Source organism: Chionomys nivalis, chromosome 1, assembly GCF_950005125.1.
Source record: "Chionomys nivalis chromosome 1, mChiNiv1.1, whole genome shotgun sequence".
Classification (NCBI taxonomy): Eukaryota; Metazoa; Chordata; class Mammalia; order Rodentia; family Cricetidae; genus Chionomys; species Chionomys nivalis.
The window spans coordinates 85892372-85918793 of NC_080086.1; the positions used below are offsets into that span (position 1 = coordinate 85892372).

Sequence of the window (26422 nt, forward strand, 5' to 3'; positions counted from 1 at the left end):
GGCAAGAAGCACATTCAAGCGCTGCTTCCCTAGAAGCTTTGAAGAAAGCGGCCAGCGACCCCCATCCTCAAGCACAAATGAGCCCTGAACAGACTCATTTGCCGTGAAGGATGAGACGAGGAGATGCTGGCGCCTGGGACTCGGCCTCTCTGCGCCTCCTTCCCTGAGTTGTTCTGGTGGGTTTTTGTGTTCCAGAGTTGTCCCTGTGCAAACAACAGGTTGAATATTGTAGGTGTGGGTTATTAAAGTGTCCCCGGGACAATGGCAGTCTGTGTCCCATTTGTAACGCTTGGATTAATCTTTGGAAAGTGCGCACAAAATGTGACATGATGTTGGCTTCCAACATTACTCAGTCTGCATAGCAGCAAATCCTGCCCTGTCTCCCTGGAAATCAAACTCTGCAGACTGGCCCTGCCATCTCAAAGCGACCTATCATTTATGCTAGGGAGTAGGGACACCCTGGTAGCACGGCTGTGGGCTGTGTAATTTTGTAGTTTGGAGAAACACTCAAGGGAATCCCTTGTTGTCTATCTTGTCTACAGTTTTCCTAAAGAAAGTTTGCAGCCGGGCAAATCTTGTTTTATTTTACTTCCTAGGGAAGAAATAAAAAAGTGTGCATTTTTTTCAAAGAGAATGAATTCCACATTAGTTTAAGGCTATAACCGCTTAAGTGACCTCTTGTCACCTCATCTTCTTCCTCCTCATCTCTCCTATTTGCCTTAAGTTCGAAGGGAAGGACTGAAACAAACAAACAAACCAACCAACCAACCAACCAAAGACCAGTTACACATCCTATAATACTTCCTCTTCTTTTTCATGTTTTATGCTAAAACTGTGAGGCTCGGTTTTATCTTTTGATTGTAACATTCTTGGAAAAGAAGTAAATAGCATGGTGGGACCTGGGAAGTGGCCTCTCAAATCAGCGTGTACAGAACATCGCAATATTATGATTTTGAAAAATAATTAAGAGAAATGGGGGGGGTGAATTGGGGACTGAGAGTCATCTGAGGGAATTCCCATGGAACATTGTCTGCTATACAAGATCATTTCCCTGTGTAGGGAGGAATGGAAGTTGCCTGACAAATAGAATTCAGGAGAGATGAATCAGGGATTCTAAAGGTCTGTGTTTACTGCTGGGTCTAGGAGAGCCGCATGTTGTTTGCTCATTTACTGTGATATAAGGTGGAGGAAGGATATCAAGGAGCTAGGAATGGCTTTCTGCAAATTCACAGTGACTTCTCTCCACACCAACGCAAGCTGATGCTCAACCCTTCATGTAGAACACACTTTCATTTTCTTATTCACTGCCTTTAATCAGTCAAATCTAGGACTTTCAGACATGAAACCAACTTATGATTAAAATGCTGTATCAACTTGTTTGGCATACTGAAAGCCAATACATAATAAAGGCTTTTCTTAGAAAAGAAACCGCTTTTAATGGGGGTAGGTCCGTAGTGGATACAGAGAGCTAAAGCTATAATCCATACCTAGAGCTCAGAGTTTACTTGGAAGAGTGGGGCTAGGTGACCTTTAGGTGACAGGGCCTGCTTGAGGAAGATATGTCCCCATGTAGAAAAGGTGGCACCTTGGCTGTGACACTTATAAATGGCCCTGAATCTGGCTCTATTCTTTCTGGGCACCTTGGCCAGGAGGGAGGCCACACAAGAGCTTGCAAGTAACTTGTTACATAGATCAAAACTTGTTCTTTGCCTCTCCTGATGACTCCCTCCCTGGCTTCATTTCCCACCTGCCATGTGTTTGCTTGGACATCATGTTCTAGCAGGTGTGTTGATGCAGGAGGTCTTGATTCCAGGGCTGTGGGATTTGAGGCAGGGTCTCATATGCTGCAGACTGACTCTAAATTTACTATGTAGATAAATTGGGTCTCAAAACTTCTGATCCTTCTGCCTCTGCTTCTCAAGTGCTGGGATTACAATACCATCCTTGGCTGTGCTGACATTTATAGGATAGGGTGATAGATACCACAAAAAGAAACACTCAGATTAGTATGTAAAGAAGTCAGTTGGCACTGGATGTGGTGGCATATGGCTTTAATCCTAGCACTTTGGGAGGCAGAGGCAGGGGAATCTCTCTGAGTTTGAGGTCAGCCTGTTAAATATAGTGAGTTCCATAACAGCCAGGACTACAGAGCTACATAGTGAGAGTCTCAAAAAGAAATAAAAGAAAGAAGAAAGGAAGGAAGGAAAAGCCAGAAAGACTGGATGCCCTTCACCACCTGTGCTTCATACAACAAACTGAGCATGTTCAAAAGTAGCCCAAGCGATACAAAATGAGGAAGAGACCTGTGATACGTGTCAAGAGCTTTGTGGTTCTTTACTTTTGGGGCTTTTCCCTCAGGTTTCTCGCCCACTTCTACTTTCAGGAGAGCTTTTCCTTTCTGAACAAACTGTCTCTATGTCTATTTCAAACACGTGTCCCTGGTCCACTGCATTGCCCTCAGACTTGAGAACTTGAATACTTAACCTGTGTCCCTGGGCCCCTCTGAAGGGTCTTTCAGAACTCAGGTCCTCACCAGGGGCCAGAGACAAAAGGGGATTATGCAAACCATGTGGATCGGAAAGAAAACAGTCCGTTTCACAGTGGGCCAATGCCATCATCAGCTTGGGAATATCAGAATAAGAGAAGACAACAACACCAACAGAGTTAATGAGAGAGCTGGAGAAGCCAACTAAAGGCAAGCGAGCACAGGTGACTTGGGACCGACCCTGTAACGCAGCACCTATGGGAACCAATCATCCAGGTACTCTAAAGAACTTGAACACCCAGTTTTTCTGATACTAATGGGAAATTAGAGAAGGTTTAAAGTCATACATTTTCCCCCAAAGAAGGCTACTTTTAAAAAACGTTATTACTTGTTGAAAACAGTTTAAAGCGAAAATTTCAACATATGGAACCACAGCGCCACCATCTGGCTATATAGATGACTGCAAGCGTCACAACAAAGAGAAATGTGGTCTTGAATTTGTCAATTCACTTTAAAAATTAAAAATCTTTTTAACCGTAGCACAGGACGGTGATCCAGCTAACTGAGGACTAAAACAGGAGGATCGCAATTTCAAAGCCAAACTGGGCGACAGGGTGAGTACATAGCCTGGAAAACATAGCAATCCCCAGTCCCACAGTAAGAACTTAAAAGAGAGCTTGGATACAGCCAAAGGGTGGGCGCTAGACTAGCAGACGTGGGACCCTCGGCTGGATCCCAGTAAAGTTAGCAGTCTTCTTTGTTTTTATTAGAAAATGAAAAGCTTTAACAATATCTCCTTCAACTTGGTGGTGCTAGTTTGTTGCCATTTGCATAACAGACTGACTTCATGTCCCATCTGAATGTGGCTGACATTCTTAAGGTTCTGAAGCTGTGTAAGATGAAGCACAGCCCAGTGAAGGAACACATTTGACTTTGACTTAAGGTGCACACTTAAAAGTCTGCTTTCGAACATGCAGTTTATGGTTCTTTTATCCGAAGTCCAAATGCCCTTTGAAATAACTTTAGATTGTAGTATTGGGAGTACATTCACTCTCTAAGCCCCGGGGCGTTAATAGCTGTGTTTCCATCAGTACACTCTTCTCAAAGAGACTTTTTATGATCGGCTATAAAGACTAAAAGTCAGGTTTCCCTATATTCCTCACTCGGGTAGGATCTGTCTTTTGACTAACACAGGTCCATGTTAAATGGAAATAACACCATTTGCAGACGAACGTGAACATGGACCTGAGCTAAGGACTTTACACTGATTGAAAAATAAATGATGTCAGCTCTTGGGAACAACTTATCACCATTTCCATTTTATAAATGAAGAAAATGGAAGAGAGACTGGGGTAGCTTGCCCAGTCATTTCCCAGAACCACCACACGAGGGCCTACTTCCCAGAACCACCGCACGAGGGCCTAGGCGAGAAGCGTTTTCAAGGAGATCGCAGGAAAACTGATTTTGGATTTTAATCCTCTGTGTGTGTGTGTGTGTGTGTGTGCGCGCGCGCGCGCGCGAGCGCCCGAGCGCGTGGTGTGGCAATTCTACAAGTATTGATTAGATTATGCAATACAAACAAGATTTATTACGGAAGGAAGTTGCAATGGTATTCTGACCTGCTGACTTTTGCCAGTTAAGAAATGTGGCCTTCTGATGTCCGTATGCAATGTGAACAGATTAAATGAACAAACCCCCATCCCTCATTCACTTACTGCTTGTGTGGAGAATTCAGGCTCTTGTTTTCTTATCCTGAGACTTTGTTTCCAACATTCTGTTGGAAACTTCATTTTTATGTTTTCAAGGTCCTGCTGTGTAAATGCACCTTGGTATTTTACTTCTGTATCAAATACGATGTTCCTAGATCCAAAGACCATCTTTTGCTTTATATTTAAACATTCCACCTGGTCTGCGCCATTGCAGATATCCTGCCTTGAATCTTTGTTCGAGGTTCACCTTCCTACAGCCACCCATATAATATATTCGGATTATGTTTTTTCCCTCCCTCTACTCCTCCTAGTTTTTGCCTACCTCCTCTTTTGTCTGGATTAATTTTCTTTCTGTCTCTCCTTAGGAAACAAATAGGCGCCTAAGGATGACAAAATAAAGTAAGATAAATAAAACAACAATATGACAAAACATGCAAACAAGAAAAAGAGCCTAAGAAAAAGCTCAAGACATGGATATAGACATAGAGACACACATGTTCATAACCCAGGAATCCCGTAAAAACTCCAAGCAGGAAACCATAATATATAGGCAAAGGACCTGTATGGTAGAAAAAAAGGAAAAGAACAGCAGTAACGACAAAATTCCTTGACTTCACATTAAGCGACAGAGACCCTCTGAAGATGCCGCCGAGCTTGTTTTGTGTTGGTTACCTACTCCTGGGCATGGGGCCTGCCCTTAAGAGTGGTCTGTTTCCCCAGGGAGACTCCTAGAAGAAAACTGATTTTTCATTTACACATGGCTCTCAATAGCTTTTAGGTTAGGGATGGGGGTACGTGTCCATGTCTCCTCAGCTCTAGGACTACATCTGCGGCAGACCCATGCAGACTCTGTGTGGTCATATATGGGCCAGCCCTCATGTGGCTAGAAGGCCTACTGTTTCATATTTTCGAATGAGTCCTTCAAGAAGTTCACTCAATGTATTTTGATCATATTAACCCCCCAAACCTCCCAATTTTGTGTCTTCTTTGTTTAAACCTATCATGTACAGTTCATGCTGCCCATGTATCTTGGATGTGCGTCCTTCCACTGAAGTTGAGTTGACCTGCCAGTGCCCACACTATTGACACCTGCCACTTGACAATGGAGTTTCACCCAGGGGTGGGACTTTGTGACTACCTCCTTTCTCCCGCTCTGGGGTTTTGTGTGGCTTGGGCGTGTGCAGGTCTTGTGCGTGCTGTGACAGCCACAGTGAGATCATGTGTGTATGTGCCCTGTTGTGTTTGGAGAACATGGTTTCCTTGCAGTCACCCACTGCCTTTGGCTACTATCACCCTTCTGCCTTCTCTTCTGGGATGCTCCCCAAGTGTTCGGGGAGAGGAGCTGTCATAGAGATGCCTCATTCAGTGCTCATCACGAAACTTCTTTGGAGATGGAGATTGACACAGAGGAGACTCACAATTGGGGAAAACGGAGAATAAGGACTGCGGAGTGTCCTGTCCTAAAGGGGGAAAATATATCACACTTCCTTTTGATCCCTTCTCCCTTCTCATTTCTTTTCCTTTCTCTTCTTCTCCCCTCCCCTCAGACACACAAACAATTTCTCACTCTATAACCTAGATTTCCCTTCAGCTCACAATCCTCTTCTTCAGCCTCCCAATGGTTGGGGTACGCTTTGGAATTTGGGTTCTGAATCATCACATAAAAGACAATCTTCTGGTTGCTGGGAATTTTTTGTGATTGAAAAATATTCTGATATTTTTTTGGAGCAAAGAGACATATTTTCTGGAAGAGTTATTTCCTTTAGTGTGCCTTCTCTCTTTACTTCATATCCTATTGACCACTCTGTTAAAGATTGCTTTTTGTTTATACTACTTGGGATGGTCATTCTCCTATGTTTTGTATATTTATATTTAAGCTACAGCTCCCAGATAATTCATCAACTGTGCTTTCTCTGCCTACACAAAGGCTGCCAGAGATGGCTGAAAAATTCTATCTGTGTAGATCAGGTTGGCATAAGGTCAGCTGAATCCTCAACAATGAACACTGGGCTCCTATGTTTCTCTAATGAGTTCCCCTCTTCTTTACTCTTACAGCTTTGAACATTCACCTTCACCGGTGATCTGCAAAACACAGAATCCAACAGAGTTTGTGTTCACTGTCTTGCTACTGAACCCAGAAGTTACATGAAGGCATATACTCTTTTGGTTTTGCTTGGACATCATGATGAGATTGTCATTGCTTCCTTGGGAGACTTGTGACATGGATCCTACCCCTTTTTGCTTTTTTATTCTCCACCTGTTCCTGCATTTTCAATGTTCTCATTTGCATAAAAACTCTCAAGTTCATGCTACACTAGCACAAATAAGCAAGCACAATACTCTTTAGCGCTTCTTGCTTCCACCCTGTTCCAATGTATTTATTCTTCCTTTTCCCACATCTGTAGTCTGGCTTATGCTTTCCAGCATCTTTATCCCTCTTCTTCCTCCTCCTTTTTCTGTATACCATTTTTTTTCCCAAAGTCCTTAGGGGCCTCCAAGATACTGGTTCTACTAGGTGGCCATGTTCTCTGAGTATTTGACAGGACTGACCAATATTCCTACTGAAGAAAAATCTCTTGACCCCTGGGCCGCTCAGTCCTCTGCTCATTCTCCCAGTTCTCTGTCCTGCTTAGTGGGTTTGTAATGTTTTGTCCTTAGAGAAAGTTCATCACCTTAGCTCTGCTCTCAGAATGAACTTTGTGTTAAATAGGCTCGCATATTCCTCAGCTCACTTATCACCTCTTAAAACTCAGCTGCATTAGGGTATAGCTGAAGCCCGGACCTCTGACCCCATTTCCTTCACAAGGCTCCCTCTCTACCTCTCACTGTGCAGCCGGAACCGCACCATCTCATTGGAGCTGCGAGCATTCCCCCGCAGGACAACCCCTCACATCGTGTGCTGCTCCCAATCTTTCTTCTCAGGCAGGAAGACTGATTCTTTAAAACAGAAATATGGGGCCAGGCGGTGGTGGCACACGCCTTTAATCCCAGCACTCGGGAGGCAGAGGCAGGCGGATCTCTGGGAGTTCGAGATCAGCCTGGTCTACAAAAGCTAGTTCTGGGACAGGCACCAAAGATACAGAGAAACCCTGTCTCGAAAAACAAAACAAAACAACAACAACAAAACAAAACAAAACAAAACAACCCCCCCCAAAAAAAAACCCACAAAAAACAAAACAAAACAAAAAACCCCCACAAAACCAAAACAAAACAAAAAAAACCCCACAAAAAACAAAACAAAACAAAACAAAAAACCCACAAAAAACAAAACAAAGCAAAACAAAAAAACAGAAATATGATCAATTCATTCCCTACCGCTACTCCACTGTCAATGCCACAAAGCATTCCTAAAAATGGGCCCTACAAAGTCTTCAATGCACTTTATGAGGAACCAGGCTCCCTCCTGCTGCTTCCAGCCACTCTCAGTTCATCCTTTCCCACCCATTCCCAGCTCGGCTTTCCTCTGTCCAGTCACTGGAACAGACGCCCTTCTCTGCCCTCAGGTCTCTTTCATATTGGTCGTTCAGTCTGAGTGGTCCCCATTTCCTTTGCCTGGTACATGCCCAGTAATCCCCCTGGTTTAATTTGGAATCTGATCCTCTTGGGTGCTTGCTGAGCCCTGTTCTGGATTGCAAGTCACCTTTTATGTCCTCTGCGATAGCGCTTATCACAGTCTATTGCCATTGCCTGTTAAAGTCTGTCTTCCCTAGAAGACTGCAAACATCTCCCTGAGTCCTGTATTCACAGCTATTCAGAAATGGACTGGAGCTTGTGAAAGGTGTGCAACTCTGATGGCAGGAGGGTGGCTCCCTTAGGCTTTCATAGTTGTGGTATTTTCTTTTTTTTTTTTTTTTTTTTTTTTTTTTTTTTTTTTTGGTTTTTCGAGATAGGGTTTCTCTGTGGCTTTGGAGCCTGTCCTGGAACTAGCTCTTGTAGACCAGGCTGGTCTTGAACTCACAGAGATCCGCCTACCTCTGCCTCCCAAGTGCTGGGATTAAAGGCGTGCGCCACCACCGCCCGGCAGTTGTGGTATTTTCTGTCCTCACTATTATTCACTGGCCTCATGCCCCACCCAGGCTACTACATCTTCCCGAATGCGAGCTGTGCTTCAGTCCACTGTGACTTGCTTTATCTCTTGCCCTTTTTTGTAAAAATAAAAAAAAAAAAAACACATCTTTTTCTGTACTGCACATGTGAACATTATATTCCATTTTTAAGGCCAGCTTCCAAAATCATCCTCCCCACAAAATACTTTATCACCCCAGTAAAAGAAGACCTGGCTCTCCTCTGAAGTCTCAAACATTATGGGCTACTTTAGGTTCCAATCAAACATCATCTTTTATAGTGGTTGTGCCGTCTTCCAGGAAAGCAAGATCTGGGAGAGTGGCCGTCTCTCCCTTCTCTGAACTCGCTGTAATCTGCCGTGTCAGTTTTCTGGAACACGGTACACATTGCCTTGTGGTGGAGCTGTGCACAGATATAGTACCCTTGAAATAAAATAACAGCTGTGAAATAGCAATGGTGCTGTGTCTGAGTGTCCGCAGGGCCTGTTGAGCGTGTGTGCGCACATACACACATCTGTGTATGTGTGATGTGCTCATGTAGTATAAAAGAGATGTCAAACACATCAGCAAACCAGTGCTCCCTCATCTGTTCTCTGCATTTCCTTACAGGACTTCCTTTTTAAAAAGCCACAGTCCTGCTTTCTAAAGCTCACTTTTATTTTTTAATTAGTAAACAAGCAACAGATCTCCTTATAGCATTTTCACACGTCCTTCATTTTGGTTGATGCCCCACCCTGCTCCTTGTCTCCTCCTCTGTGGTCCCCGTCCCCACTGTGTCTTCCTCCCCTCACAGGGTCCCCCTGACCACTCGCACACCATGTATGCTCTCATACCTTACTCACCTTCATATCTTAAAGCCTCCTTTATGGCTCTTGTGCTCACCTTTCTAGTGTTCTGACCTCTTCCCACGTTCTCTCCCACACAAACAATAGACACAGAATAGAAGCTAGGATCCATACATGAGAGAGATCATTCGCTATTCTCCTCATTTAAGAGTTTCTAGCTCCATCAAATTTCATGAGTTCTTTTTCTTTAAGGCAGAAATATTTCTTTTGTGTATAGGTGCCACATTTTCATTATCTACTTATTTGCTGATGACCATCTAGGTTGATTCCATTCATTGCTGTCATGAACAGAGCAGCAATAAGCATAGCTGTTCCAATGTCTAGCCTCTGGAGGCTCTTGTGTATAGGTATTGGAGTTAGCCCCTACTTTTCAGTCATTGTCTTCCTCTCAATTTCTTTTACACGCATTGCTTGTCTATTCTCCCTTTGTATCTGCATTTGTCAAAGTCCATTCCCTCAGCTCACACACTGCTCCGCTGTGGCAACTGCCTAGCGTTTCCTGCCAGAAGTGCTCAGAAAAAGCTTTACATAAGGTCTCTGCTGTTAGCCGGTGGGCCACAGATAGCACAGCAAAGTTAAATTGTTGCTTGGCTTCAACTAGAAATGAGAATAGGCGCGTGGAGAGATGGATGGTTTGGGAGACCTGGGACAGCAACAGAAGCTATGAAAGGGGACTACGGCATTGGAGCAAGAGAACTGGTATTCTAATGTAGCCGCTAGAAGGCACTAAGAGAACAAGGCCTTAAGTGTTGCTGAACTACTGGCAAAGATGAGGCGCATAGTTTTGCTGGCATGTGACTAGGGGAGGGATGCTAGGTTTACTAACTTGGGTTGAGGGGGTTATCTCTGCTGGCATGCGACGAGGGGGATATCTCTGCTGGCACGTGACATGGGGGACGCCTTTGCGGGTATGTGGGTTAATCTGGCAGGGAACATCTTGAAAGCTGTTATATCTTCTAATTCATGATACATATCCACCTTACATAACTGTCATTTTCTACTAGTAGTTTTTACTAAAACACGCTCAGTTTCTGAACACCAGTTGACTAGCATTGATCTTTGTAGTGGACATAGCTCCTCAAGGAATTTACACGGAGGTAGCAAGATCAAGTATCTCTTTTCACCTCTTGCTGGAAGTAATAGATATTGATTTGAAATATGCTTAGCTCACTTGTTAGTCAAGACAGCTTTTCTATGTCTCAGCTTCGATTTTTTTTTTCTTTTTTCTTTTTTTTTTTTTTTTTTTTTTTGGTTTTTCGAGACAGGGTTTCTCTGTGGCTTTGGAGCCTGTCCTGGAACTAGCTCTTGTAGACCAGGCTGGTCTCGAACTCACAGAGATTCACCTGCCTCTGCCTCCCAAGTGCTGTCAGCTTCGATATTTTTATGATTTGTTTTGATTGCTGTTGTGTTCTATGGCTGTAGGAATGTGTGCCTTACGTATTCATGCCCAAAGAGGGCAGAAGGGGGCCTCAGATATGACTTTTTCTGAAGTCAGTGGACTAAATTTCTCTACGTTTGAAAACCTAGATGAGGACCTGTGTTACAAATATTTAAAACAGTGATTTAGAAACGTATACACCCCCAAACTGTTGAGAAGTTCCTGCATTGTACAGATACTCGAGGCAGCATGTGTACATAACTTATATCTTGTTTTCCTCTATACTATAGAGTCTACAGGGAAGAAGAGAGGTTATGCACACACGTGTAGCTCATGCAAGGAAAGAGTAGACTGCAAGGAATTGTATTCTCAAACAATCTGAAAAACAGGTTTACCAAAGTTATATTAAATCTGTAAGGATACAAGCTACCTGTTTCTTGTTGATATTTGATATATGATTTTTTTTCCCTTAGAATTGGAAAATAGTCTTTGACTTCCTTAAAGGGATCCATCACAATGACTTCAGTGTTGACAGGTGGTAATGCTAGCAAGAACAATTCTGAGTGAAATCCAAATGGTGGTTTTGATGGTATCTCAGAGAATGCTCCCCTCTTGGGAGTGCTCACCTCTCCAGCTGCCAGCGAGTAAACTGTGACAATAGATCAGACCGATCTCTCTGTCTCTTCAAGTATTCTTGACTGCATAAGCACATTCTTTCTGAACTCTCAAGTTGAAATAGACTTGGGTCTCAAAGCACACAGCAATTTTGTTGAACCAAACATGGTTAATGTCAGAGTCATTTGATTTGACATAGTATATGTACTCTGACTTCTGCATGGCAGGCATTTGTAACTGTGCTAACCTCGATTCATTCTCTTGGAAGACAAGTCTGTATTTGGAAATAGCTTCAGGTTGAATTCAGGTTTAGTCGCTTTGTGATTCTAGTGAGACTCATTACGGAGATCTGCTTTTTTTGTTTGTTTGGCTTTTGTTTTGATTTTGAGACAGAATCTCTCTATTCATTCCTGAATGTCCTGAAATTTTTTATGGAGACCAGGCTAGCCTCGAAGTCACAGAGATTCACCTGTCCCTGCTCCTGAGTATGTGCAATCACCCAGTCTAGACCCGTTTTATTTATTTCTCTCATTAAGGACAATGAAGATCCATCCTGAGTTTCACTAATAAGCCTGGAGTTCTTGCCATTATGCCACCAGACAGTTTGGTCAACTCAGAGGCTTAACCAATTGGAAAATGCTGTAAATGATTTGTGGGAATGAGCATGAGTCTTATTCTGAACACTTCAGAGAAGCAGAGGTGAGCTCTGTTTAGCACAGGGCAAAGAACACATGCAAGAGGAAGAGCCTAAAATGTGATGGGGATTGAAATCTCCCTGCTCTGTGGAGTTGGTCACAGCAATGAGTTAGCTGAGGGTGGAGAAAATCTTAGGGGAAAGTTCAGTATATGAAGAGATACAATCAGAGTGGCCGCGGCCCAGAACAAAACCTAGTGGGCCCCACCTCAACTGTGCTCCTTGTAGATCCTGAGAAAAGTCCTCAGAACTTCAGAGAGCCACAATTAAAATCATGAAGTCTGTAACACTCACACTTGAAGGTATCTACCTCCCATTCATCACAAATACACCACCCATGCTCATGGTGAAAGAAAATTGATACACATTCTCTAAAGCACGCTGTCTTCTCAGAGATCTCGGGGAAGGGAAGGGACAGTGACCTCGCTGCTCTTTTGCTCAATGATATAAAAACTCAGGTATCTTTGACTTTGTTCCTTCATAATCACGTTCAGCTGAGTTTTTCAATACCTCTGGTTCTTCCTGACAAATATATCTACCATCTGCACCGTCTTTCCTCTTTTGACTAAGATGTAGCTCATAGAGCTATTGGATGAACCTTCCAAAATTCAGTTACTTTTTGAACTAGCATGTGTGTGTGTGTGTGTGTGTGTGTGTGTGTTTGTCTCTCTGTGTGTAGTGTGTGTGTGTGGTTTGTATGATGTATGTATGGGGGCTTTACACACATGCCCACTATTTATGTGCAGGTCAGAGGACAGCTGTGTGAGTCAGTTCTCTCCCACCCTTTCATGGCTCCAGATAAAGCTTGGCTGGATAGGCTCGTGCTGATGCCATTTTATCCACTGAGCCACCTCCTTGTCCTGCCACAGACTGTTAACTGGTCCCTTTCCTTTCCATTTGATGAGGTGCTGTGGGTTTAACCTTTCCAAACCATTCCTCTAAGGACATATGGTTCCTGGTGTTTCCCTTCTGGCCACAACTCTTCAGGTCTCCCGGTGGAAGTTTCTATGCATCCTGTAGCTGTGAGCATTAGCCAGGCTGCAGACTCTCTGGCAGTTCATGGACTGAAACCCAGATGACTAGCCACCGTACCACTGTCCCGGTCTCTTGTAACACTTTAAACAGTGGCAGAGAACGGTAAGAACACATCAGCCCTGTTACTGACAGCTGGTAACGGACCTGTGGAAGTAGTTCCAGGCTTTTACTTTGTTCCAAACCCTCCAGCATAAGAGCCTACGTGTTCATGGTACCCCCATCATGCCTTGTCATGTGGATGCTTGCTTTTCTGAACTACTCTTTATCCACACATTTTCTGTCCCCATGACTCTGGTCTGGTTGAACTGTCTTATTGCCATCTAAGTTTACCCTCTTCGCTCTAACCTTAGAGCATCTGCACCGTATGTCCCTGCATACAGTGTCAAGAATATTCTTTCCTTGGAAACAAACTCGCCTCACATTCTCACTCCCTTCTCCATTCACTAGAGTACAACCTCACCAGGAATGTCCCCTCACCCCTTCCTTGGCATGGCACATCCCCATTCCACCTTGGCCTTCCTGCTCCTGTTCTTGGGCATCAGCCTTCTGCTGTTATTGCAAGGTACTTGGGGACAGGAATTTCTGGGTGTGGCGATGTGCTTTGCCATGACCTTTGACTGCTGTGCTCTTGTATGGAAACAGCATCTTTCACAGAGTGACCCCTGGACATACACTGGACACAGGGTTGATGGGTGAGTGTAATGGGTGAACTTCCTGAGCCTGGCTTTAACTTTCTGTATCACAGCCACCGGGACACATTTCTCACTCCACATGTGACGGTTTACACTGCTCCCCAGGCTTTTCCCCGCTCCCCATGCCTTTGTCGCCCTGAGCCCATCACTGAGAATGTGTTTTCTGAGCCTTTTCCACATTGCCCTACTACACTAAATCCCTGCTTACTCCAGGAAAACATCTCCACCACACAGACTATATATCCTTCTCTTGTTCTTCTTAGGGAATACTCTTCTGTCTTACTCATCCAATCAATGAATTTATCCTGCATCCCCACAGAATGTGCATCCGTATCCATGGATGCTATTGATGCCATGTGTCTTCATTGAACTTTTTCCAATATTTCCTTTTTAACTTCCCAACTTTGGAAGCTCTCTGAGAAGTCAGAGTATGTAGCGAGGACTCCCACCCAGGGGTGCCACCTGCCTGAGAAAGAAGGATATCTGTGGCATAAGGAGTGTGGTCAGTACACTGCAGGAAACTGCCTAGGATGCATCTTTGTGGTAGGCATTTGTTTCTAGACTGAGTCTAGGAGGTTATTCTTCTCCACTATTCTAGATCCCTGAAGCTTCACTAGTGTTTAGGCATACATAACAAGTTTAAACAGACATTAGAAGTCTTTAATATAGCGTGACACAAACTTCATTTAGTGATGTTGAACTTGAAAGAATTAGTTAAATACTGATTGCAATTGAACTGCTGGATGCTTCATAAAATATTTGAGAAGTTTAATATGTGAGAATGCTTTCTCATGGGTCTCTGCATTTATGACCAGTCTTTTGCGTGGTGTTTCCATGAAGAAGTCTGCAGGAACTGAGTTTGGGAATGCTTGTCCATGTAGAGCTGAGTGTGAGCCCTGGCTGTGTGCTCCATTGGGTGCTTAGCTCTTTGCTTTCCCTTGGGTGTGTTGATTTGGAAGGAAGCCCTACACTCACAGTATGGTGAGACCTTTCTGTGTCGGGTGCTTAATGTCTATCAATGTCTTCAAGTAGATGTGTCATAACTGTAACTTCTCATATGACTGACGATGGAAGATTTTTAATAATAGGAACCGAAAGATACTTGGCCATCTTCATTATTCATTAACCATTTCTGGCATGAAGAAGACATGTGAGATGTGTCAAATGTGTAACCTCTGTTTTCAAATTAATTCCAGCATGTTTTTATTTCTAACAACAGACGTATACTCAGCTGTAGATAGTAATCAAGCTCCAGACTTCATTTCAAAGTCAAGTTTAATTCTCCAAAAGAATTAAATAATGCTCAGAAATGTATGTACCTAGTGTGGGGCTTATACAGGTCCTAAAAAATAGTTGTAACTCTCAAAATTCCAAATGAATTAAATTATTGTACTTTGAACACACACACACACACACACACACACACACACACACACACACCATATATCCACAGTCTGTTCTTGACTCTTTTTGTAGAACAAATAGGCAATATGAAATCTGTTTAATTTTTTAACTTCAGAAAGGCTATATCTAGTATCTCTAGTATCTTTAAAATGTGTATCTGTTGTGTTTCAAAAACATTGATTTCTGGTTTTTAAAAATTATGCATAGTCACTACAGTAGCTACTTAATTCTTATTTTTTCAGTCGTGTCAATTGAAAATATAATATAACAATTTGAAAAATTAACATCTGCCTTCTACTCGTATTATTTCAAATCTGTGACAGGGAAAATATTTATTAAAAGCAGTATTTTTCTTCTCTTCTCTGGTGCTGACAGTTTCGATTTGTGACATCTGTTTCTCTTTCTGATGCAGCTGCTCCGAAAGCTTAATTAGTTTTAAATGAATGAGAATTGATGTTGTCTTGGAAAAATTTGATTTTCTAATCACATCATGGGTATTTTCAGTCCTTTGAAATGTAGTGGTAATTCCAAGTGGGAATCTGTATGGCTTCCTCAAAAACAGCTTCTGATAGAGTGGAGTCAACCATGCGTACAGTGCGAAGCCAGCAATGAAAACAGGGTGCTGTTCACCTTACCCTTCTGCTCTTTCCCACCCCAGAAAAATTCCACAAAATGTGCAAAATTAGTTAAAAATTAGGTACTGGTCCTAAACTGTATTTAAGAGTGAGTCAGAATAGAGACTTCAGATATGAAGGAAAGCTTCGAATTTGGAAGTTCTTGGCCTTGCCTTTAATTTATTGGTAACAGTGCAAATGACGACTACTGAAAAAAAAATTGGTGTTTGGGAATTGAGAAGAAAGAATGTAAAGACACAGTTCCTTTCACCAGTGACTGTACTTGAGGTAGGTAGCACCTGTCTGTGCAGCTCCCCGTGGTGGGGCAAAGCCATTGAGTCAGTCATCTCTGAATGAAGGTCGGGGTGGGAGGATGCCGGTGTAACAGGCAGCTTGTGGGACATTGTGTCCTGCGTGTCCCATGGCAGTAACGCCACCTGGAGGCTCAACCGCAGTGTGAAGCAGATCTTGATTAAAATTGTTTGGTCTCTGAGGCGACATGACTGAGGCATTGCAAAGCTCTAATTATCCCCCATTGAACAGAGCTGCAGGGACAGACCTGAATCGTGTGGTCTGTCTCATTCTGACATGGACGGTGTTGGGCATGGAAGACAGGTATTGGTAAGAATAGAGCGTTAGACAGTTTGCTTCTGGCTTAATATTCACAATTCTGAAAATCAGCTTCTTGGAAAATAGCCAAAGCTTTATTGTGCATGTCGTCTGAACCTCACAAGACAGACAGAATTGGTCTACAGGAAAAGTTGGAATGAATTACTCCCTTAGGCTGGGTTACAGAGAGCCCCAAGGTGCTGAACTGGATTGGGGGGATATATTCTGCCATCTCAGAAGGGCTGTGCAGTGGCCTGTGTATCCTGAATTTCACCGTGGAGAAAAGACATGGCTGGCGGCACCACATGTTCAGGACCACTGACAAGCATGTGGGTTCTCTACATCCACTGAGCACCACAGTAGTCACACAACCAGTGACCTGTGCAGACTAAGAGAACTGCATGAAACTTGGTAAGTCTACTATCAGTGATGGCTTTAATTCCTTATTTTTTTTTTTTTTTTATTGCCAGGGAAATTGCTTCCACCCTAAGAAGCTCATATGTACTCCGATAACAGAGTTATTGAAAGGACATATACTGATGTGTTAAGATGGTGATCATGGCTGCCATTTTGGCCATTGAATAGTATCTAATCAAAAGGCTTAGACTGGCCATAGGATTTAATGTTAAGAAACCAAAAGACTCAAATTTTAGCAATCCCATTGTAATTCATGTGCTTCCTGGAACATAAGTTCTTGGCCCCACCTTAGTATATCCATAATCTAGGAGGCATTTCACCAAAAAATTCTGACCATAAAATAGCAATAGCTTGCTATTTAGCTAGAATAATAGAACTAAAAAGTTTGGAGGGTGAGTCAGTATTTTCATCTTTTTTTCTTTTTAATTAAGAAAACAACGTACCATTCAGAAAAGTATATGTTTAACAGTTTATATTTTCTGGTGATCCTAATCCTAAAATAAAGGAGACAAAAACCCCACACAACTAAGAAAAGAATAAGTTGCCTGTAGGTGGATATAATAAAAAGGGAAGCCTCACAGTTTTCTTTGTATGTCTGATTGGTCATCAAATTCAGAAAACTTGCTACCTTACCAGGAGAAGAAACAAGACATTTGAGAGCAGTGAAGTCACTTGAGTATAAAGTATTTGTATTAAAATAGCAAGTTTGATCCAAAGGGTATTAACCAGGGCAAACTCTGAAGGAAGGAGCTGACACTAGACAGAGAAGGGATTCAGATTTATTTTTACCGGAAGGTGTGACCTGGAATAGAGGCAGTAGGTGCTTGCTGTTTCACTTGTTGGCTCAGATGGCCAAGGAACACCCGTACAAGCAAGACTATGATGCCAGAGATCTGCAGCGTGCACTTTGGAGGAGAAAAAGGGAGAGCACCCGTGTTTCTGCCTTGTCTCTGGATCCACAGCCCCAGAATACTGGATGAATGTGATAGAAACATGGCAGAGCCCAAGTCTCAAAGCTGAAATTTCACACCAGTTTCAAGTTTTAGATACCAAGCATTAGGGTAGCTAACAGCCTTTTAGAATGCTATTGGACTCATAGTCAAAAATGGAGGGACATAGCCTATACCTCTCCTGCTTCCCACACTTAAAAAGTATTTTTGAAGGAATTTTAGAATAGAGATTTTAATCTAAATCATATTTTGTAGCTATCATACATCCATTGAGTTAACTATTAGAGGAATTTAATAGCGTTCAAATGTAGAAATAATAGTGTCATAGAAATAATTTCTGAGTCTAAATGAATTTCCAAATTAAAAGATTTGGCAAGGTGATTATTTTTTGAAAAGCCAAGTGATTTGTGATAAGCTCAAATTTTAATAATTACCCCTAGCCCCCCCCCCCAAATTTTGGATGTTACAAATGCTCATCTTGCTATTAATATAGCGGCTGCCTTGTTTCTCTAAAATGGGACAAATTTCCCGCCAGAAGTGCTCACAAAGCCATCCACAAAGAAAAATAAGTACATTGTTGTTTTGAACAGCAGGTTGGCAGTTGTTGGTTGGCTCAGGGCTTCTGTAAGCGTGGTTTCTGGAGACCCACCACTTTGGTGTCTGGCTGGTTAGAGTCTGTGCTCTACCCTTCAGCAATGTCAGTGTTTTCGAGAGGTTCAGACAGATCAGTGAGATCAGCATCTTTGACTTTTATAGTTAAGACTTCAATAGTATGAGAGCAAGTTTAGAAAACGTTTTTATTAGACAAATTATGTAGACAAATTATACACAGAAAGCTCTGCCACTCGTAACTGAGGCCTCCAAAGTGTTTTGTGGACTTGTAGAATAGGCAATACATCAAAATCAGCCTATTTCCAGTATTGTACATGGTTAACAGTTTGTTGATAGCTGAAGTCACTGCAGCATCTGGGGTGCCCCTATATAGCTGTAAAGACTTTTTCCATTTGAAAATCAGAGTTGGAAATGAGGACATGAATGTCACAGGGAAACAAGGTGTGCATGCACCGCGGGACTTGTCACCCTGGAAACAAAGTGCTTCCTCATGATAAGAAAGTTTTCTGCCTGACACAGTAGACAATATTTAAAGATTTAGTACAAAAACAGTGACAGTACAAGATGCTCCCCAGAACAGAATTAGATCAAAATAGAATACACTTTAAGGATATACCTCTTAACTGCTCCTAAAGCAAATCACATAGGCTGGATCCTCAGGCAATCCTAGCCATAGAATGAACGAGATTAAAGTAAGCATACGGCTGCCTGAAATCACAGGGAAAATCCCTGCTTCCTACTTACCACATCGAGTTTAAGGATTACAGATGAAGCTCAGTCTATGTTTCTAACAGATAAGAATGCTACTTTTAGAGAATTGTGCACCAAGAGGCACTGGTTTTTGCTTGTTGCCCCTGCTGACACACTGGGCACTGATTTTTAAAAAGAAACAGAACACCTCCTGGTAGAAGCGGGTAGAAGAGGGGTTCAGATGAGAGCCCAGTATGGTTGTTACGTGTTTGCTGTAGAGTGTTGTATGAAGCAAATAAGGCCACATCGACCCTTGCGGGGCTTCCCCTCCTCCCCAGCTACAGTTACACTGATGGGCTTGCAGTTTTGGAAGGGGACTTTGAACCTACAATGATCTATGGTTAAACTCTGCTCTGTGTGCTGTGTGGAAGGTTCAGCTAATGGCATTTCCCATTTAGATAATTAACAAAAGGTAAAATTATCAAGGTTAGCTTTTTACACTGCGGAGTAATGAATGCAAAACCTATTCAAATGAGTACATCTAGGAACAAAGATGAAATCACCCTGGATGTTTTAATAACAAAATTATAAAATAGTCTCTTGGCAAACAACACAGGTCAGAATGACATTAAAGCAACCTGTCTTTCCGCCTGAAAAGGCCTCCTGCGCTCTCATAGCTCCTGTACACAATGCTTGGTTTTTAAACTAAAGCTTTTATTAAATGAATTGCAACAGCAATGGCTGCATTTATATATATACACATTATATAGGTGCATATATATGTATATATGAGATACTAAGTTATTTAACACAATAAAGGCCTTTGCCATAAGGTAAAGTTTACTGTACATAAGAGAAAAGTGTGAATACTGTACAATCGCATGAAGGGGACGTGCACCTGCTGCAGTGCAAGGGGGGTTTTGACTGTAGTCTTGACTGGCGTATAAATGGCTTTTTGTTGTAATCCTACTAAACTGCATTCTCGTATTGCGTGGCCTGAACGGTCTTCAAATCATTTCCCAGACACTGCAGGGGTTGCCTCTGGTCCACAATTAAAGGACGCTTGACAACAGTGGAGAATTGTATGGATGCAGCTGAAGATGGAGAAAGACTGAAGTTATTGCAATTGTAGTTTCCAAACAGAGGAATGGGACGTGGGAGCCCTGTTTGCAGAGCCAACCCTGCGAGTGCTCTCAGTGACCCAGCGCTCATGCCCTAGTCTTGAAGTACAGTATATGAGAAGCGGACTAATTAGGATCCTAGAATACTATATTCGTGGGGAACAAGTTGAGTAATGAAAAAAATGGAGGGTGGTAGACAAAGAAGGAGAAAGAGAGAGAAAAAAGCAACAGAGCAGGGAAGGGTGCGAGGAAAAAGAACTAGAATTGTTACTAATTATCCTGATTTCTTTTAAATAGAATGTCACATCCATGTTAGTCCCACATTACAGTTGCTCCTTCGGGGGAGTCCTAGGGTAGGCGGAGCTGTCTGCTGCTCATATGGACGTGCCTCGGTCAGGGTCATTGCCCAGACTGAGCCCCAGGGTGGGAGTAGGCTGATAAGGAATAGATGACATTGTTTTGATAGGACTCCTGAAAAAGCCCCCGTTAGGAGCCCTGTGCCTAAAAGGGCCAGTTCGGTGCTCCGGCACACTGCCAAAAGCGAAGCCAGAGGCAGCCTTCGCTGAGAGCGTGCGGCTAAGAGTCTGGATCTGCTCTGGGATGAAGGTGGTGGTGGTGATGTGAGTGTTTCTGAAATCACTGATCTGCTCCAGGGCTTGTCGTGTTGGCAAAGTGTCAATGTCCAGAGGGGTCAAGTCAATTGACGAGGTGGAAAACTGTTTATGGGGGCTGTCGTCATCTGTGCACAAGCTATTTACACGTCTATGGAGGTGCTCCAGGTCAATTTCCTTGTCATCCTGGAGATGAAGAAAAAGAAAATAAGGATCTCATCAGTACTAGCTTGCATGGATTAAAAAAAATAAAAAAAAAAAAAGTCGTTCAGCAAACATGTAATTAACTGAACTGTGGGGCATATTTGCTTAACAGACATTGACTGGGCCCCTAGCACGAGCCAGGCACTGTTCTAGTTTCTGGGAATTCTGACAGGGCTTTGAGATAAAGTATCTATAGAAAATACTTTCTTTGCAGCCGGAGCTTTAAAATGAGCATATGTCGCATGCAGCTACAAAGACGCGGGACAGGCTCAGGCAGAGACAGGAGCAGAAGGTCTGATTCTGGAGACTTCCCTCAACCCCTGCCACCCCTTTCCGGTGCATGCTTTCTCTTTCAGAGTCTCATTCCAGATGGATTCTTTTTTTTTTTTTTAACCCTTTCTATCCCTTAGGCCTAGCCTTAATTTTCTGTCCTTAGATGAGAGAGATATGTATTTCTTTGCACTAATATGTCAATGACCAACAAACAAGGTGTTGTTTCTTGCAGCCCAGGGTTATGAGGATTCTTAGAAAGAGTCAGCACTAGAGAGACTTCTCCATGACAGGGACAACATGTGATACCCAGCACCTGCACCTGGTAACTGTGAGGTCAGGGCATGTGAATAAGCAGCTTTAACTGAGGGTCAGTTTTATGTTAAGTGGGTGGTGTGTTTGCAAGAAGTTCTATTTATTTATTTTTAAAAGGCAGTAAAGCCTCAGAGTTTTAAAGAGAAATCCTACCCACTAAACCCTTCAGGGTTGAAAAAAATAGAATTGAGAAGAAATAAAATTTTCTCTGTGATCAGACTTATTTACAGCTGAAGTCAATAAACTAAATTTATGAGGTTATAAAAATGTCCATTAATCATAAGAGGAGAAGATGTTTGTGCACAGAACCTGGAATGGCCATCGGGATTTAGAATAGGGTATGTGTTTTCCCGCCGCGCGTGCAGCACTCTGCAGCGAAGCCTGCCGGAATGCACGCCCTGCTTTCCCTTCTCCTTTCTCATTTAAAAATCCAATAAAAATCCATTAATGCAGTATTATCACCGAGACTTCAGAAGGTTGAGATGTATAATTTTATGGTTCCCACGGCAACTGTAATCTAGACACCCATCAACAGCTGTAACAATGCAAACATTTAATATCTTCTGTAGTAATTCAAAAATAGAAGCCCAGGAGCCCTTCATTTCCAGAGTATGCAGAGCATCGAGTCTCAGCTACAATCTGCATTAATGTGGCCTTTTGCTTTGGATTGATGTCAGCAGAGATACCAATGCGTACTTACTCGACAAAGACGGCATGGCGATAAACCTGATTAGCTTTTAATCCTGTCTCCACATGGTGGGGTTGGGTATGATCACCCACACAGGTAGAAAGCAAGGAAAGCGAAGCCGTTCTTACAAACGGTACTGATGCTACTTTGCATCTAAGGAGCTACGAGGATCCTTAGACTACATAGAGGGATGTTCGAAAGACAAACACTGCCGCGCAGACATGCAGATACAAATGAGAGGTCATTTTTCTTCGTACATCAAAGCCCATTCTCTGTGAACTGCCTTGGGCATCAGTCAGCCAAGCGCTGGGCAGAAAGTTTAAAACTTTTGTTGAAACAGCCCCTCAAATGAAACCACTGAATAAACTCAATGTCTTTTTCACACCATCTCCTTTAAGATTAACGAGCCAAGTGCTGTTGTCCCTCTCTCTCTTTTTAAATGTTCATGTTTTCATGAATTTACCTCACATGCTGTTTTCCCTGAGTTTCTATGTATGATTTTGCACAGCTATACAAACTGGAACATGGCCCTGGCGTTAAGCTGATGACATAATCAGGGAGATAAGCAGAACTCAGAAAGATTTCCCCATGTGAATTTGGCACCGTGGGCTCACAGGAGAGCCCCAGACACACAGTCATCATTTCTTCAGATCTTCACACATAGATAGGAAGCAAGGCCTAATGGTGAAGAGAAAGCACCATGCCAGGGCCTTTTATGTCCAGACTTTGAAACACAGGTTTAACTCCAACTTAAGGAATCGACAGAAACTATTAAGTATTTTTGAGAACTGGGTCAAGGGAACCACAGCCTTGCTGGATCATTAGTATGTAGGCCACGACTCAGAATTTCAGAGCCTGCTATAGAATATGAAATTGTCGGCCTCACAGACACTGCCCCTTGCTCTTTATTCACCCTGAATGTTCTAAATGGGAACTGGCGTTGCCTCGCCAAGTGCTTGTTTGGAATCTTCAAAGAAATCAGAAAAAGCAATTGCTAATATTACCCTCTCCTCCCTGGAAATGCAGCCACCAAATGTTTGGCAGCTCTAGTAGGGGCACAAGTTCAAGTACCTCTTTGGATGGGACCCGTGAGCCCTTCCTCCTGCTCCACCACGTCTCCAGCACCGCTATGAGGCAGGAGAGCACGATCCCTGCGGCCAGGATGCAGAATACGCCGGCCAGGCTCTTTATGTCCAGGGCTCCTCCCTTCTGCTTCGCATCTACTGAGGAGTACAGGTCACACTGGCCATTCTTAGGCCACCACTTGTGCTTCAGGATGTCCATGTCTCCACTCTGCTGCAGCTCCAGGATCCTGGGGGTGGAGAACACAGCGCATGTGATTGTAGCCAGGGTGACTACCCTGTCTACAACCTGAGTGATCATAACTTCCCATCTAAAGATGGCCAGCCTAGTTCACTAGAGCAGTTTATCAGAAGAGTACTGCAAAGCCAAAACCATGAGTGTTTTGATCCTGTGACATTTGTGTAGAGGGAATTTTCTTCTACTTTGCCCTCCTTTTTCGGTCTCTCCCTCCCGGCTCTTATTTTGCTCTCACAGGAACGCCAGTAACCCCGCCCCATTCGTTGTAGTACGTTTTAAAATCACATTTGGGAGGGGCTGTTCCCGTGGGGTCCGACACTGATGCAGCTCTGTCCTTCCTGCCAGAGAACGCAGCTCTGGACCACGATGCTGTTTTGAAAAGCCCTTAGCTGTTTCTAGCCACACTGGTGCAATGTGACCCAGCATGTGCTGTCCACACAGGAATTCAATGAAAATAAAACCTCTATTATTTATCATGGTCTGGGAGAAGGCCTTGGGACAAGTTTTGAAGTTGATAAAATACATCATTTTCATTTCTTCACACAATGGATGCACTTTTCCTTTTAATGCCAAAGGGGAAGTAACCTACCTCTGGGAGGAAGAAAACGGTAGGTCAAAGGGACCTGAGGTGCTCAAATTCAACCAGAAACAGAAGCTGTGAAAACTACAAAGTGCAGTCCACACAGAGGAATCAGCCCCTCCTCCCAAATTCTGCTTAGACACCTGGCCTGCTAAGTGCTGGAGCCTCTGCAGGGGCCATGTATCCCCAAAGCCAGAGCAGCTTTAGCGGTTCCTGGCCCAGACCCTTAGCATCCCCCAGGGTATTTCAATTCATTCTCCGGGCTGTCCTGAGAGCCAGCTGCAAGGGCACCAGTGGCTTCCAGGGTACCAATTGGGACTAGTTGGGACAGAGCAGGGTTCCTGAGGGCACACCATTCTTGCTGCACACTCTTCCCTGGCCACTAGCCCTGGAGTCTAGAGGGAGGAACCCAGTGGCTCTCCTGGGGATGTGGCGTCTCTGCAAACCTCCCAGCTACTCATGAATAAGTCACTTGAATCCAACCTCCTGGAGATCATAGAGATATTTGCCAAGATATATTTGTCAGATATGTTTGCCAAGGTAAGGGTGGAACAGAGCCATCAGTTTTGGCTAGATATATAATTTTTATATAAGTAAACATTGGATATGTGGTCTTATATTTGTGCTCTGGCCCTGGATCATGCCTTCTTCTGGGATGAGGATTTTAAAATCTTAGAGGAACTCAGCCAGTCTAGGGGTGAATCACCCACTGTTCTTCCTATCTTGAGCCTGCATGGCCGGGCAATAACAACATGACCAAGACAATGGTTTGGGCCCTGGAGGTAAGGTCCACAGCTCGCCTGAGGTAGGGATGCGAGTGGCTTGGGCCTACAGAGGATGGGTGAGCCTACATTCCCATCACCTCCCACAGTGCCCCAGGGCAAACATTGCTTCCCTCTTCTTCTGCAATCCATGGATATGACTGTAAATTGTCACCATCTGTGCCTTCAGAATTCCCCAAAGTGCGTTCCACCAGACACAAACACCTCCAAGGCCTTCATGAGGAATGAACCCCGTGGTCATGAACTGTGATATCCTCTTGGAGGCTTCTATGATGTCAGCTTAGTAAGTGACCAAGTAGATCCACAACAAAGAAAGCCTTATGGTCCTGTAGCTCAGCCTCCCTCAGCCTCCCTCAGCCTCCCTCAGCCTCCTTTCATTCTGCTCCCCTCATTGTTCCTTTCCACGAAAGCCAATGTGCTTTAGAACTCTAGTTTAAGGAGCCCATAAAGCATACTTTGTGGCAATTGCTGGCAGAGGTTAAGCTCATCCAAATACATAATTATGTTATCAAGGATTTGTGCTTGACCTGCCAGGCAGTGATGCCTTTAGTCCCAGCACTTGGGAGTCAGAGGCAGGTGAATCTCTGTGAGTTCAAGGCCAGCCTGGTCTACTAGTTCTAGGACAGACTCCAAACCTACAAAAATAAACAAACAAACAAACAAAAAAGATGTTGATACCATGAAGAAGCCATTTTAGAGGTTCAGTTGTGTAAGGTTAATAAATAAATTATAGCAACTGAGGCGGTGACTTAGTTAATGAAGAGCTCACTGTGCAAGCACAAGAGCTAGTTTGATCCCCAGAATCTATGAAAGCCAGGCATAGTGGTAGCAGATGGATAGGTGGAGACAGATAGAGGCTGGGGGCTCTTTGGCCAGTCATTTTAGCCAACTAGGCAAGTTCCAGGCAAAGAGAGAGACCTTTTCTCGAAATAATTTAGATGATGTCTTGGGAAGAATGACATTGGCTTCCATGCTTGTGTGCAAACATCTGTCTGAGTGCCCCCCCCCTTCCTCACAGGAAAGAAGAATTTCTAGGGACCTGCTGTACTTTTGCCTATAGCAGACAATATCGTATTGAACACTTGAGTTTCTGCTAATAGCTCAGCTCTCATTTAAGGGTTCGTTGCATAATAATAGAAACAACACAGTGTTTTTTAGGAATTTGCTTATTGAAAGGCATGGAGTCGTGAGGTCTCCTACAAGAAAACTTCAGTTAACTTTGAAGAAAGAATTTTGTTTAAAATTGCGTGTATAATGACATATCAAAGGAAGTTGCAGCAACATTTTCTCGATGAGAATAGAGTTACCCTCAGCATGTGCGGAGAATACTCCTAAGACTCCCCGAGTAAATACCAAAGTTTGTGGAAACTTAAGTTACTTACATAAGAAGACAAGCTGGTTACAGGGAACAGTCCCTCCCCTGACACACACCATCTGTAGTGCTTTGAATGAAAATGTACCCAGTAGGCTTACGCATTGGAACACTTGATCCCCATTTGGAGACTCTGTTAGGGAAGTTTAAAAGGTCTTGCCTTACTGGAGGAAGTATGCCACTGGAGATGTATTTTGAGAGGCAAAGACTCATCCCGTTTTGTAGTCCACTCTTTCTGCTTTGTACTTACAGTGGAGGGTGGGAGCGCTCAGCTTCCTACTCTGGCTCTACACGCCTTCTACTTGCTGCCTGCCTCTCTACCATCATGGACTCCTATCCCTCAGCA

General features: G+C 43.4%; 1 protein-coding gene across 3 annotated transcripts in view; it reads right to left on the reverse strand.

Annotated features, from left to right (window-relative positions):
* Grid2 (glutamate ionotropic receptor delta type subunit 2) overlaps positions 1-26422 on the reverse strand; it is a 1426614-nt gene that overhangs the window by 15857 nt on the left and 1384335 nt on the right. For 2 of the 3 annotated variants that reach the window (XM_057772140.1, XM_057772147.1), the window contains exon 15: positions 23094-23334. In XM_057772140.1, the coding sequence (XP_057628123.1) occupies positions 23094-23334 (241 nt within the window). Of the gene's footprint in view, positions 1-18302; positions 20732-23093; positions 23335-26422 lie in introns of those variants that run through there. The other variant, XM_057772131.1, reaches the window with a different exon arrangement.